At 34.4% G+C, this 13,154-nt stretch overlaps 1 protein-coding gene across 2 annotated transcripts in view; it reads right to left on the reverse strand.

Annotated features, from left to right (window-relative positions):
- FAM117B (family with sequence similarity 117 member B) overlaps positions 1-13,154 on the reverse strand; it is a 98,074-nt gene that overhangs the window by 41,460 nt on the left and 43,460 nt on the right. For both annotated transcript variants that reach the window (XM_074299013.1, XM_074299011.1), the window contains exon 3: positions 7,790-7,882. In XM_074299013.1, the coding sequence (XP_074155114.1) occupies positions 7,790-7,882 (93 nt within the window). The remainder of the gene's footprint in view (positions 1-7,789; positions 7,883-13,154) is intronic.

The raw sequence follows: 13,154 nt of genomic DNA on the forward strand, positions 1-13,154 counted from the left end.
TTGAAGATTAGAGATTCTAAACATATACCCTTCTCCCTCATACACAAGCACCCACAGATGGCATGGGTCCCTTTGGCAGTCTGGTGAAGCCTACAAAATACTGTTACATGATGTTTTAAATGTATTTTTTAAAAAATATATACTGTTGTTTCTCTTTCCCCTTACCTCCCCCAATCCAAATTCACAGTGATGTTCCCTCTTCCCAATCGATTCCTGGTCCTCATGGAGGATGGGAGATCCCAAGTTAATAATTCTTATAATAAATTAAGATACTGAGGGTCAGAGAAATGTAGTGAATTGCCAATATTCATATAACTGGGAAAAACTTCCCATTTCTAAATTAGTGCACTCTAGTCTCTATTATTTAACCTTTTTTTTTTTGGGGGGGGGGAACGGTGGTAGGTTTAAGAATTGATATATACTACATAAGAACACACTATATTTATGCATTATTTTATTTGAATGTTTATTACTTTGTAGTTCTTTAGTTTACAACCACAAAAACAATGCAAAATGTAAAACCTAAAGTAAAAAGAAAACTGTTAAATGATCTATGCCAGAGTATAAATTATTTATTATTTATGGATATTTCTTATTAATGGTAATATGAACAACTTCTAACACTTTAGTAAATAATCAATCAACAAGCCAAATAGCTTAACATCTAGCATTAGATAATGATAGAAGTAATCCTCCCCTTTTCAAACTAAGTTCTAGAAAGAAAAGCATATGGAAATATAAACTTAGCTATTCTCAGCAATAAAATGATCCAAGACAATCCCAAAGGACTAATAATAAAATATTATCTGCCTGCAGAGAAAGAACTGATACTGATTGAATAGAAACTGAGCATGCTATTTTTTTTAACTTTTTTCCTTTTCATTTTTTTCCTTTTACTTGAGTCTTCTTTTACAAACTGACTAAAATAGCTATGTTTTGTATAACTTCACATGTATAATCTATATCTGATTGTGAATTGTCTCAGGGAAGGGGAAAAGGAGAAAGGAATAGAATTTGAAATTCAAAACTTTAAGTAAAAATATTAAAATATATATTGAATAAAATTATATTAAGAAATGCAAGAAGTCTGAATGATCACATCAAATGAGTCTGATGAAAGTATACAATTTTTCATTTTTTTTAATGGTGGTTTTTTGAGGGTGAAGGAGTCTGTGCTTTACATGTTTATACATGTATAACCTATACTTAAATTATTTACTATCTCATGTAGAGGAGAGGAGACAGAGGGAGAGAATTTGGAACTAAAAAAATTTTTGGATGAGTATTAAGAATGAGTGTTTTTTATAGGAGGAAAAATATTCTACTGTTTAAAAAAAATGCACTAAGAAGTTGAATAATAATTCAAGTAAAAGAGAAAAATAAATGAAAGAAAAAAGGCATTAAATCTGATGTTTGAAAGAAATTAGATTACACAAGAAAAATGAACAAAGAGGGAGGGTATTCCAGGCAGGAATGAGAAACTGCATAAGCATGAAGGATGGAATGAGATACCAAGTGTGGCTGGCATCAATGAACCCAGTGTGAAGAGGAGTAAAGCACAAGAAACCAAGGAAAGGTAGACAGAAGACAGGTTGTGAAGTGCTTTAAATGCCAACTGGAGGAATTTGTGTTTGTTCCTAAAGGTAAAATATGGCACTATTGGTAATAAAAACCATATCAATTTCTTGAACCAAGGAGTGCTACGAGATGTGATTTTAAGAATATCATTTTGTAGCTCTGTGGAGAACAAAAGAGAAAGGAGTTTGAGACTTGCACAACAATTAGGAAATTACTGATGTAGCAGTCCAGGCCAAGGTGATCAAGTCCAGAACTTGGTATTCATGTGAGAACAGAGAAAGAGATGTGGTAAGAAAATTGACAAGACTTAGCAAGCAAGGACACAAGAAAATATTAGGAATCAAAAATAAGTCCAAGGTTTTGGACTGAAAGGATAGTGGTACCCTAGGATGAAATAAGGAAGTCTAGAAGCAAGGGCAAAGATAATGAATTATTTTGTACATATTGAGTTTTAAACACTTACAAAGCATCTTAATTCACAACATTTTAGTAGGCATTTAATGACCAGAACTATGAAGCTGGGGGTGGGGGGGTGGGGGAAATTGGGAGATTAACTGCATAGGGATGTTAATTGAGCTCATAGAACTAATAACATCATAAAATAAGAATGGAAATTAAGAATGGAAGTGGACTTACTTAGTAGAGCCCTGGGCAATCCCCATGGAAGGGGCGGACTATAAATGCAGATCCAGAAAAGAAAACAGAGTGGTTGAACAGATAGGCAGTGAGGCAGTGTAGTGTTTCCAAATACTCAGAGGAGGCAGAATCAAAGAGATAGTAATTAATAAGATCCGATACTAGTGAATAGTTAGGCCAAGGACTAAGAAAGATTCACATATTCATAGTTAAAAGTGATTTTAGAGAGAGCCAACTTCAGTTCAGTGACAAAGCCATAAGCCAAACTGAAAAGTGAATGAGATCAGAGAATGGAGAGGACAAACTGAGGTATGTTGGTAGGGAGCATGGAATAAGTAAAGTGAGAAACAGAAATTAAAAATGAGAAAGGAGGGGAGAAAGACTGTGGGGACAACTTCCTAAGGGAGCCATTTAGGTCTTAGAATCAAGGCTACAATCTGAGTTGGTCTCTCCCTATCCTGTACCCCCCCAAGACTGAAGAAAAGAACAACTAGGGCATAATGTCAAGGCATTTTGAGATGTGGAATAGAAGGGAAGTCAGGGTGAAGAGCATTTTTTCCCCCCTCAGTGAGGTATGAAGTGCTGTGCTAAGTCCTGGAGATACAAAAAGAAGGGAAAAATAAACCTGCCCTAAAGGAACTCATAAGACATATACAAACAAACTATGTACAGAATAAATGGGGAATAATTAACAGAACGAAGGTACTAGAAATAGGAAAGATAGCAAAAGGCTTCCTGTAGAAGATAGGCTATTAGCTGGGGTTTAAAAGAAGCCAGGAGGCACAGATGAGGACAGAGAACATTCCAAGCATGTGGGACAGCCAGAGAAAACACCTGAAGGCAAGAGATGGAAAGTCTTGTTTAGGGGACAGCCAGGAGGCTAATGGAAATGGATCAAAGTATCCACGTGTAGGAAGACTGGAAAGGCAGGAGGGAGCTAAATTCGGAAGAGCTTTGAATGTCAGAACAAGTTCAGACCTGTACCTTAGGAAAACCACATTAGTGGTTGAATAGAAGCTGAACTTGAGGCAGGCAGATCCAGCAATTCTTATTACAATAATCAAGACATGATGGAAGAAGGGATAAGCAGAGTCAGAAGACAGAAAAGGCACATGCTAGAAGGCTCTAAACAAACAAACAAAAAAGTCCATTCTCCATCCTTGCTATGTATGACAGTCTAATCAGAGAAATTCTGGCTCAATACCTGGTATATAATCATACAACTCCCATTTTTGCCATTCAGCAACAGAATGAGAATCTTCCTTTTTTTGTCTAAGGGCCTCTTGGGAAAATCTGTTTTCTCTGAATTCTTATGGGTTAACCAGATATGGATGGCTTTCTCCTGCTTAGAACATGTCCTGGTATTATCTTGACCCCCAACAGTATTTTGTCACTTCACTTTAAATATACACTTATAAAGCCCCTACTATGTGCCAAACACTAGGCTGAGCACTAGGGATACAAAAAGATAGTTCCTGCCCTCAAACTTACAAGATCTGGGAAACACTTAGCAAGCTACAGACAGGATAAATAGAAAAACACTGAAATTAAGAAGAGTTGAGAAAGGTATCCTGGGAAGGTAGGATTTTAATAGGGACATAAAGGAAACTGGGAAGTCAGCTGGTGAAGTGGATAAAGGAGATCATTTCAGGCATGGAACTAACCAGGCCTCCATACTGCTCTCTGGTGACAAGAGACCCGTGACTTAAAACCATACAATATTTTCTTTCTTTCTTTTTTTAATTAAAACTTTTTATTTACAAAACATATGCATGGGTAATTTTTCAACACTAACTTTTACAAAAACTTGTGTTCCAAATTTCCCCCTCCTTACCCCCATCCTCCTCCCCTAGAAGGCAGGTAATCCAATATACCATACAGTATTTTCAATAGGATAATGAATTTGTTCCAGGGTAAAATTGAAGTAATTGAAATAATTTTGCAAATTTCCAAAAGCAATCTAGTCAAATCTTAATGAAGAATACTCAATCAAGAATAAATCAACCACATATTTACAAGAATAAAGATTTAATATTTTTCTTTTCTTCCCCACTTTTTACTAATTTACTATTGTAAAGATATACTCTCTGGATGCTATTATTTGCAAAAGCCTGTCTACATCAGAGTAATGATTTGGGACTATTTTATCAATGTTCTCAATAATTCCTTGTTATAAAATCCTAATAATCATCATGCAGATTTGTCATATAGAAACGTTGTATAGATAGGAACTATATATGTAGGTTGATGAATATTAATAAATAATCATATTCTTTTTTGGTGATAAATTGAGATTTTTAGACTACTGCAATAACACCTTTATTTCTTACGCCTTAAAGAATTTTTCAATGCCCTCAAAATTGTCATTTCCAGTAGATTTCCTGTATGTAATAATATCATTCAGTCACTTGTTCCTTCATTTTGATAAGTTCCAGTTACAATTCCTCAAGAAGCAGGCCTTGATATGAGTGTAGGATGGTGATTTTATTATTCAAATGGAATTAAGTTCCATTATCCTCAATGATAAAAAGTTTGCTATAAAAATCTTTACTAATGTTCTCAATGTCATCCTTTAACATCCCTCAGAATGAAATTAAAAGTTTTCTTTCAATTGGTTATACTACTCCTTTTTGAGATGATATTGCTTATGATCTTCCAATCAATCTTTGCTAAAAGAATTCTAAACTTGTGTTGCCACTGGTTTGCATTCTCTATTTGGATAGAAGATCAAATGTAAGCTGATTTTAAAGTATCTTTAAGGCTTTTTTCATCTTTCAATTGATTTTTATGTCTTTTAAAATTTAGGAAATTATCACTGGAAATGTCTATTTCCATTCATACATTTTTCCCCTCTTAATATCTTGCTAAAATGTGTCAGATTGAAGTTTTTCATTGCACACCCTATCTTCTCATTTCTCTTATTTCTAGTCTTTATTAATATTGATCTTCACTCTAAGCTGATTATCTAATAATAAATAGATGGACAACTCAAGAATGGATTTATAAGCACAAGGCTTCGATATAGTACAAGCCTTTGATTTCTTTCATTATTGTTCATGAACCACATTTTCTAGCAAATATTTTGCTATGCTCTACACATCCAATTTTGAACAGGTATCACTATCAAAAATTAAGCTAACTTGGTAGATCTTATTTATCTCTTCATATAATTTCTCTAAACCTTTTTCTCTACCACAACATAGGCTGACATTTTCATGATGGTCTCTTTTGCAAAAACTCAGTATAAGCAATGCAAAAGGAGATTAACAATTGTCCCATGAAATCTATTTCTAATTGTTGTTAGATACACAAACTATCTCTTCCAATTCCTTTAACTGATTTGTCTATTGATAGAGAATTCATCAATTATTCTTTCATTTTAATGGCTTACATATTTTTATCTTCTGCTTCCATTTAGTGAATGAAAGGTGAAACTGAACTAATTAAGGCGAAAATGGAACTAATTCAGAACTTCCAATTATGCCACAGGATCATAGATTTAGAACTGGAAGAGACTATACAAGTCATCAAATGCAAATCCTTCATTTTACAAATGAGAAAAGTGAGGCTTAGAAATATTCAGTGACTTGATCAAATATATTAAAAGCATTATAAAGCTTGAAGTTCAATAATTATTACTTTCCATTGTCACTAAGCTAGTAAAAATCTGCAGTGTAATTTGAACCAACAAACTAAAATGTATAATAAGGATCCCTGTGGGTCACATATTGGCTTACTTTTAAAATGTAATGTTATATATGTTTCTTATATATTTCGTAATTACATTTTAATCTGCTTCAGGCTACATACACTCAGGAGAATATATATATGGCTGTGGGAGAAAGTAGATGAGAATCACTTGGGATAGGTAGCCATAGTCGGGTGTGAATCACATCACTAGAGATAATTCTGCTTTCAATGAAGTCACATATCTGTTTTGAAATATCGACAAACTTCACACTAGTTTCTAGAAATCTCAAGTTCTAAAGATCACAGCATTCAATATACACTTTTGATCATGAGTTGTCACACAGACTCTGCTTCTTCCCATAGTTTATTTGTGGACTATTTATACATGCAAATTATCCAATCACTTTTTTTACACTTTCATAATTGTAAAAGACAGCAATTTAAATTTTTTCTTTGGTACCTGATGCCCTGTCTCAAGGATGTTTCTCTCATGAGTTTTAAAAAATCTAACCTACCTTAATTCTGTGATGATTTCTAAAAGTCTCTATTTTCTCTATTCAACAATAAAATACTAATAGGCAATTACTATTTTCTTCCATTTTGTGATTATGAAAATAATCATTTGACTGAAATAAGTGATGGATGTCTTATAATACTGATCTTCTTAATGACTTATTACAAATACTAACAATCTATTACAACTGATTAAACTTGTTAGCAACCATTTAGACAAATGAAATTCAACACAGAAAATAGTGATAATTCTGTGCTAGCATTCTGGGGAGATCAGGAATGACTTCATTCAGAAGATAGTGTTTGAGCTGAGACTTAAGGAAGAGAAGGGCTCTATGAGATGTAGACCAAGTCTGTTAGCAGTTCCCATAATAAGATATTATCATTTTATTTACCATTTTAGTTGTATGAATAGTATTTTCTAAACTAACTTGGTCACCAGTGTAAAGGCCCTTTAAATAGGCGGCGCCACAGCGCAACAGGAGATTGACTGCCCCAGGAAGTAATCTCTGTGGATATAGGACTGCCCTGTGGGTGGGATCTTGGCCATATTGAGATAGCTTCATAATGGGTGACGACTCTCTCGCTTATTAGCTGTGTGTGTGACCTCACAGGCCCTTTATAAGCCCACTGCAGACAGCAGTCACTCTCTTTAACCTGGCACTCTTTAACCTGGCTCCCTAGCCTGGGTGGCCAAGCCAAGATGGGTAGCCAAAAGAGGTAAGGATTTTGGTAGTGAACACGTGGGTCTTCTGACCAGGTGTTCACTAGGGAAACAACAAGTCAGGGCATTATGTGAGTAGGTATAATAAAGACTTTTAAGATTACACGTGGCTGTTTTTTAGCGTGCTACCGGTTATTAAGCTATAGATTCAAGAGATCATGGCCAGAGATGTTTGAAGGCCTCAGAGGAGGCGAGCCGGATAGCGTTGACACTGCAAAGGTCAGTGGTCAAAGGTACTCTGTTGGGCCTAGGACAAACTAGTAATTGTAACTGCCAGGAGGGCATATTACACACCAGGGTCTGGAATATGCCAGCATTCCCTGAAGTTCAATCTAAAAATTATTAATATTAACACAGAGATGTGAATACAAATATGAATGTTTTGAGTTGTTTTTTAAAATAAGAATATTGATATTTACAGTGATATAATAGACACAAGCTAGAATCAACAAAAACAAAATCTGAATAAAAACTATCCCTGAGAATCACCAGAGTAATGACCTCATCTTCCCGCTCAATAAATCACATCAGCTGACTTTTGTTCAGTTATTCAAGTTCATGAAAATCCTCATATAGCACAATTTTGTGGGTAAGACTGGCTCAAGCAAATTGCTTTAACTCAAACAATTATATATAGGAATTCCTGACCTCTTTAAGCTGGTCTGTGCTGCCCCAAGATGCTGAACGCTTGTGGGATCCTTTCTTCTTCTCTGAGTACTCTTCAGCCCATGCACTCTCTGTCTGCAATGGGAAAAAAAAATTTGATCAAAGTTGATTCATCACATCAAAAAACAAAACCCAAATACATGCATAATGTGAAAACATTTAATAAACTGATTAGGAGAAATCTGGTAAAAAAAAGAAAAAAAAAACCCTGAAAACCCAAACAATAAACTATTTTAATATTTCATATAGGGTGGGGGTGGAGGGAGAACTCCTAAAGGAAATCTGAGGAAGGAATGAAAAGATAAAGGAACAGAGGGAAGATAAGAGGGGAAAAATAGGGAAGAGTTCACAAAAAGTCTTAAAAGAAAAGAATCCAGAAATACTAATGAAGGGAAAGGGACCTATATGTGCCAAAATGTTTGTGGCAGCCCTTTTTGTAGTGGCTAGTAACTAGAAAATGAATGGATGTCCATCAATTGGAGAATGGTTGGGTAGATTATGGTATATGAAGGCTATGGAATATTATTGTTCTGTAAGAAATGACCAACAGGATGAATACAGAGAGGCTTGGAGAGACTTACATCAACTGATGCTGAGTGAAATAAGCAGAACTAGGAGATCATTATACACTTCAACAATGATACTAGGGGCAGCTAGGTGGTGCAGTGGATAGAGCACCAGCCTTGAATTCAGGAGGACCCGAGTTCAAATCTGGTCTCAGACACTTAACACTTCCTAGCTGTGTGACCCTGGGCAAGTCACTTAACCCCAGCCTCAAAAAAAAAAAAAAAAAAAAAAAAAAAAAAAGAAAGAAACAATGATACTATATGAAGACATATTCTGATAGAAGTGGATATCTTCAACAAAGAGAAGATTTAACTCAGATCCAATTGATCAATGATGGACAGAATCAGCTACACCCAGAGAAGGAACACTGGGAAATGAGTTAGCATTTTTTGTTTTTCTCCCCAGGTTATTTTTACCTTCCAAACCCAATTCTTCCTTTGCAACAACAACAAAAAAAATTGGTACTACACATATATATTGTACCTAGAATATACTATAACATATTTAATATGCATGGGAATGCCTGCCATCTAGGGGAGGGGGTGGAGGGAAGGAGGGGAAAAATTTGGAACAGAAGGGAATACAAGGGATAATGTTGTAAAAAAAATTACCTATGCATATGTACTGTCAAAAAATGTTATAATTATAAAATTAATTAAAAAAAAAAAAAAGAAAGAAAAGAAAGGAATCCAACAAACGGTACCTCTAGAAGTCAGAGGTAAAAATGCTGTCGGTATGTATTACACCCTAGCCTGAGATGAAAGAGAAGCAAGTTTACTATTCTGTATTAATGAGATATATATGTGAGAGAACCTATCTCTATACCATATCTTCCTGTTCATACTAGATCCTTGGGTAGACTGAGGACTCACCATCAGGGCCTGGAGGAGGGTAAAGGCATAGCACAAGCTGCAACCACTGTGTGCTTACCCCAGGATTAGAGGCAAACAAAAATTGACAGGGTAAGATCAGGCACTGCTGGTGTCCTCACTATTCCAGGACCATAGCTCAGAGGAGAGAAGCCATCAATGTCATTTTGTGCTGCTTGGCAAAAGGAACAGAAAATGACTGATATGAAGGTTTCCATTGCTTGCTGCCAAAGAATTGTAGTTTTAACAGACAGCAATAAGGGGAATGGAGACAAATGGAGCTATTGCCTGAGGAGGAAAAAACAATTACCCCATAGCTTCATATAAGCCAGCCTGTGTTGCCATCAAGGCTCTTCTTACCCATTACTGCCTCTAAACATATTAAAGAGGAAAAAAAAGAGGCAAGGAACCAAATTTCATTCTTATATAAGCTGAATTAACACAATGCATGGTAGAAGACATATCAAATTGTTAAATTATTTGATCAAAATATAAAAAAGTACTAAAGAGATATTCCTGGGCAGCTAGGTGGCACAGTGGATACAGCACCAGCCTTGAATTCAGGAGGACCCGAGTTCAAATCTGGTCTCAGACACTTAACACTTCCTAGCTGTGTGACCCTGGGCAAGTCACTTAACCCCAGCCTCACCGGGAGGGGGGAGAGATATTCCTATGGGAGGCAGAGAAATAAAAATATTTGTAAAACAGATGATTAAACCTTAGCTGCTTAAGTGAGATTCAAGATGGGGAATACCACTAAATATATAAGATCATGAGGGGTGACCTTGATTCTGAATTTGAAGAAATTCAAAGAAACAGCCTTGCAAATGGAAAAAATCCAAAGGACTCCAATGTAGAGAAATATAAAGTTGTGAGTCTTCCAACCAAGATGACTGCCTAAGCAAAGACAGATGGCTCAGTTCTCACATAGCTTTCAGGAAAAACCTGAAATATGTACTGGATTGAACAATGATCAAGAAATTCAATGAGAAATACATTAAGTGACGTCTAGTCTAGAACTGCACATGAAGTCAGTAAGATATTCCTAGGTAATGGAACATAGCAACTCAATAACAAAATCAGCATAGGGAAAGCAAATAGGTTACTAGACTCCCAAAACTATCTTCCAGAAATGAACCAAAAAGTCTTGTAGCCTTCAGGACTTTCTGTTCAGAGGTACCAAAAGCAGAGAAAACTCTTAAGGGGGTCAGTAACCTGAGAAGACCTAGGAAACCACCATCTGCTGGAGTAGGTAGATTTCAAACTGAGACTGTTCTGGCTCCCAAAGGAAGGGAAAAAAGGAAAGATAGAAGAAGTGATGGCATAAAAAAGGTCACTGAAATATTTAAGTAGTGATAATTTTGAAAAGAATGGAATTATATACTATCTTTAAAAGCAAGACCCAGTTAAGAATCTCCACAGCCTTTTCAGCAGGAATAGGGGAAAATTATTTTACTCAAAAAATGTCTATATAAGATTCAGAATTAGATTTAAAATTATGAATCGTGAATTTGAATATATTGACTAAAAACCATTATCACTTTGAAGTTTTTATTTTTAACAAAAATTGTTACTGAAAGAATATTCCATGTTTAAAAAGACAAAGCAGGAAATTTAAGGCTTATTCCAATGACCAAGCAGGTAAGGAAATACACAATCTGACAGGTCCTTACTGAAAAGGCATCAAGCAGAAGACTAGTGACACACTAAGATGTGCACTATTCAAATAACTAGCCTTGCTAAGATTGGAAAGGTTCTCTTCAAGACTAGGTGAAGAGAAACTGTATTTTTCAGTCATAGAAACTCTTGAAAACCATCTTTTTGAGTAAAGAAATATAAGTTTCATTACTAAAAGTCATCCCAAGCCTTAAAATAAACTATATTATATTAATATCCCAAGTATCGACATAGGTTGGAAGAGAAGGTGGAGACTAGTAGAAAAATATTCAAAAGCAGTATCTTTTTTCCAATGTATAAATGGTCAAGAGGATAATAAACAACTTACAAAATAAGACATTTATCATAAAATATGATAATTATACTGATAAAAATAAGCCTTTAAGATAAAATATTATAATAATGATATAAAAATAAGAAATTTATTATAAAATATGATAATACAAAATAAGACAATTATAAACAACTACTTGGGGGGAATATTTACATGTATACTGCGAGGTTAAAAATATAATTAAATTAATTTTTAAAATTAAGAAAACCAAGAATAGAAAGAACAAAAAATTTAAGATAGACATCTCATCTTGAAAATTTATTACGGGGGCACAATGGATAGAGCACCAGCCTTGAATTCAGGAGGTCTGGAGTTCAAATCTGGTCTCAGACACTTAATACTTCCTAGCTGTGTGACCCTGGGCAAGTCACTTAACCCCAGCCTCAGGAAAAAAAAAAAAAAAAGAAAGAAAATTTATTACAATTCAATCTTCATTCAATTATTTGCTACTAGGTACGAAAAAAACAAACAGTTGAGTGGAACAGAATAAAAATCTAGAAATAGAAATCTTTCATAAACATAGTATCTCAAAGAATTCAGAGAAATCTCAGAGAAAACAAATGTTAAAAGAATTTTGAATTTAAAAACATAAAAATATTTATTTTCTTAAAAATCACAAATATTCTCCCCCCCTTTTAAAATGTTTTATTATTTCTGATGCTCACATTTTAACTTTCTTAGAATTCAAAATTACTTTCCAAAACGGTTAAATCAAATCAATTCATAGCTCCACCAACACTGCAATAATATGCCTATCTTTAGATAATCCCTCCTGTATTTGGCGTTTCAATTTTTTATTGTCGTTACCAATTTACTGTGTAAAAAGCAGAAACCCAAGAGTTGTAAACTTTATTTTTTTTTGTTATTAGTTATTTGGAGCATTCCTTTTGAAAGGTTGGTAATAATTTTTTAAAATTGAGAACTGTATTTATAACCTTTGACCTCTTATGACACCTGGTTAACAAGTCATGGTAAGTGAATGAAATATCTTGTAAGAAACAAATATGATAAATACATAGTTGCATGAAAAGACTTAATATAAACAGAAACAAAGTAAAGTATGCAGAGCCAAATATATACATAAATCACATAGTAACAATGGAATGAAGAACAAAAAAACAAAATTCAAACTGAATGCTTTTAATTACAATGCCCATGCTTATATTAAATGAAGAAGCTAGATGAAAAAACACCATCCTACTTTATTTGCAGATGGACACATTTGGAACAATTATAGGTTGCCATTATGTTTTCTATACATTTTTTAGTTCTACTAAACTATGCTTTTTCTTTTATAAAAATTCTGTATGAGGAATGACTAGCAGGGAGGTGGGGAAACACACTGGGAAGCGAATGTGGTGTTATAAAAAAAAAATATCAAATAAAATTATCTTAAAACAGCAAATACAATAAAGTATAAGAAACTTAATCCCTACTACTTATAGGGTACTGATACAGACATTCAATCTAAAACCTTCCAGCATGATTTAACAGGAAGACCAGGGTCTCTCACCAGGATGATCAGCAGATTGACAGACAACAATCTGCACCCACTGTGCTATGTTCACAGATGCATTAAAATATTGACATAACACTTCATCTAATATTGGATAAGTAGGCCAAAAGACAAAAACAAGAAAAAAATGATTTAGATCAAAAAAGAAAAAGATACACATAATAGAACTAATGACTTAAAAAAATGTTTAATGTCACCAATAAAAATGCAAATTTAAAAATATAGGCTACCATTTCAAACTTACCAAAAAGTCACAAAACTGAATATTGCCAGTATTGTTTTTGAGGGTATTCTAGCAAGACAAATTTGAACTGAGTATATCTGTATTCAACTCTACTTGAGGCACAAAACTGGTTTCAATAAGACCATAGGGAACATGCCCTA

The sequence above is a fragment of the Sminthopsis crassicaudata genome, chromosome 3 (assembly GCF_048593235.1).
Source record: "Sminthopsis crassicaudata isolate SCR6 chromosome 3, ASM4859323v1, whole genome shotgun sequence".
Lineage (NCBI taxonomy): Eukaryota > Metazoa > Chordata > Mammalia > Dasyuromorphia > Dasyuridae > Sminthopsis > Sminthopsis crassicaudata.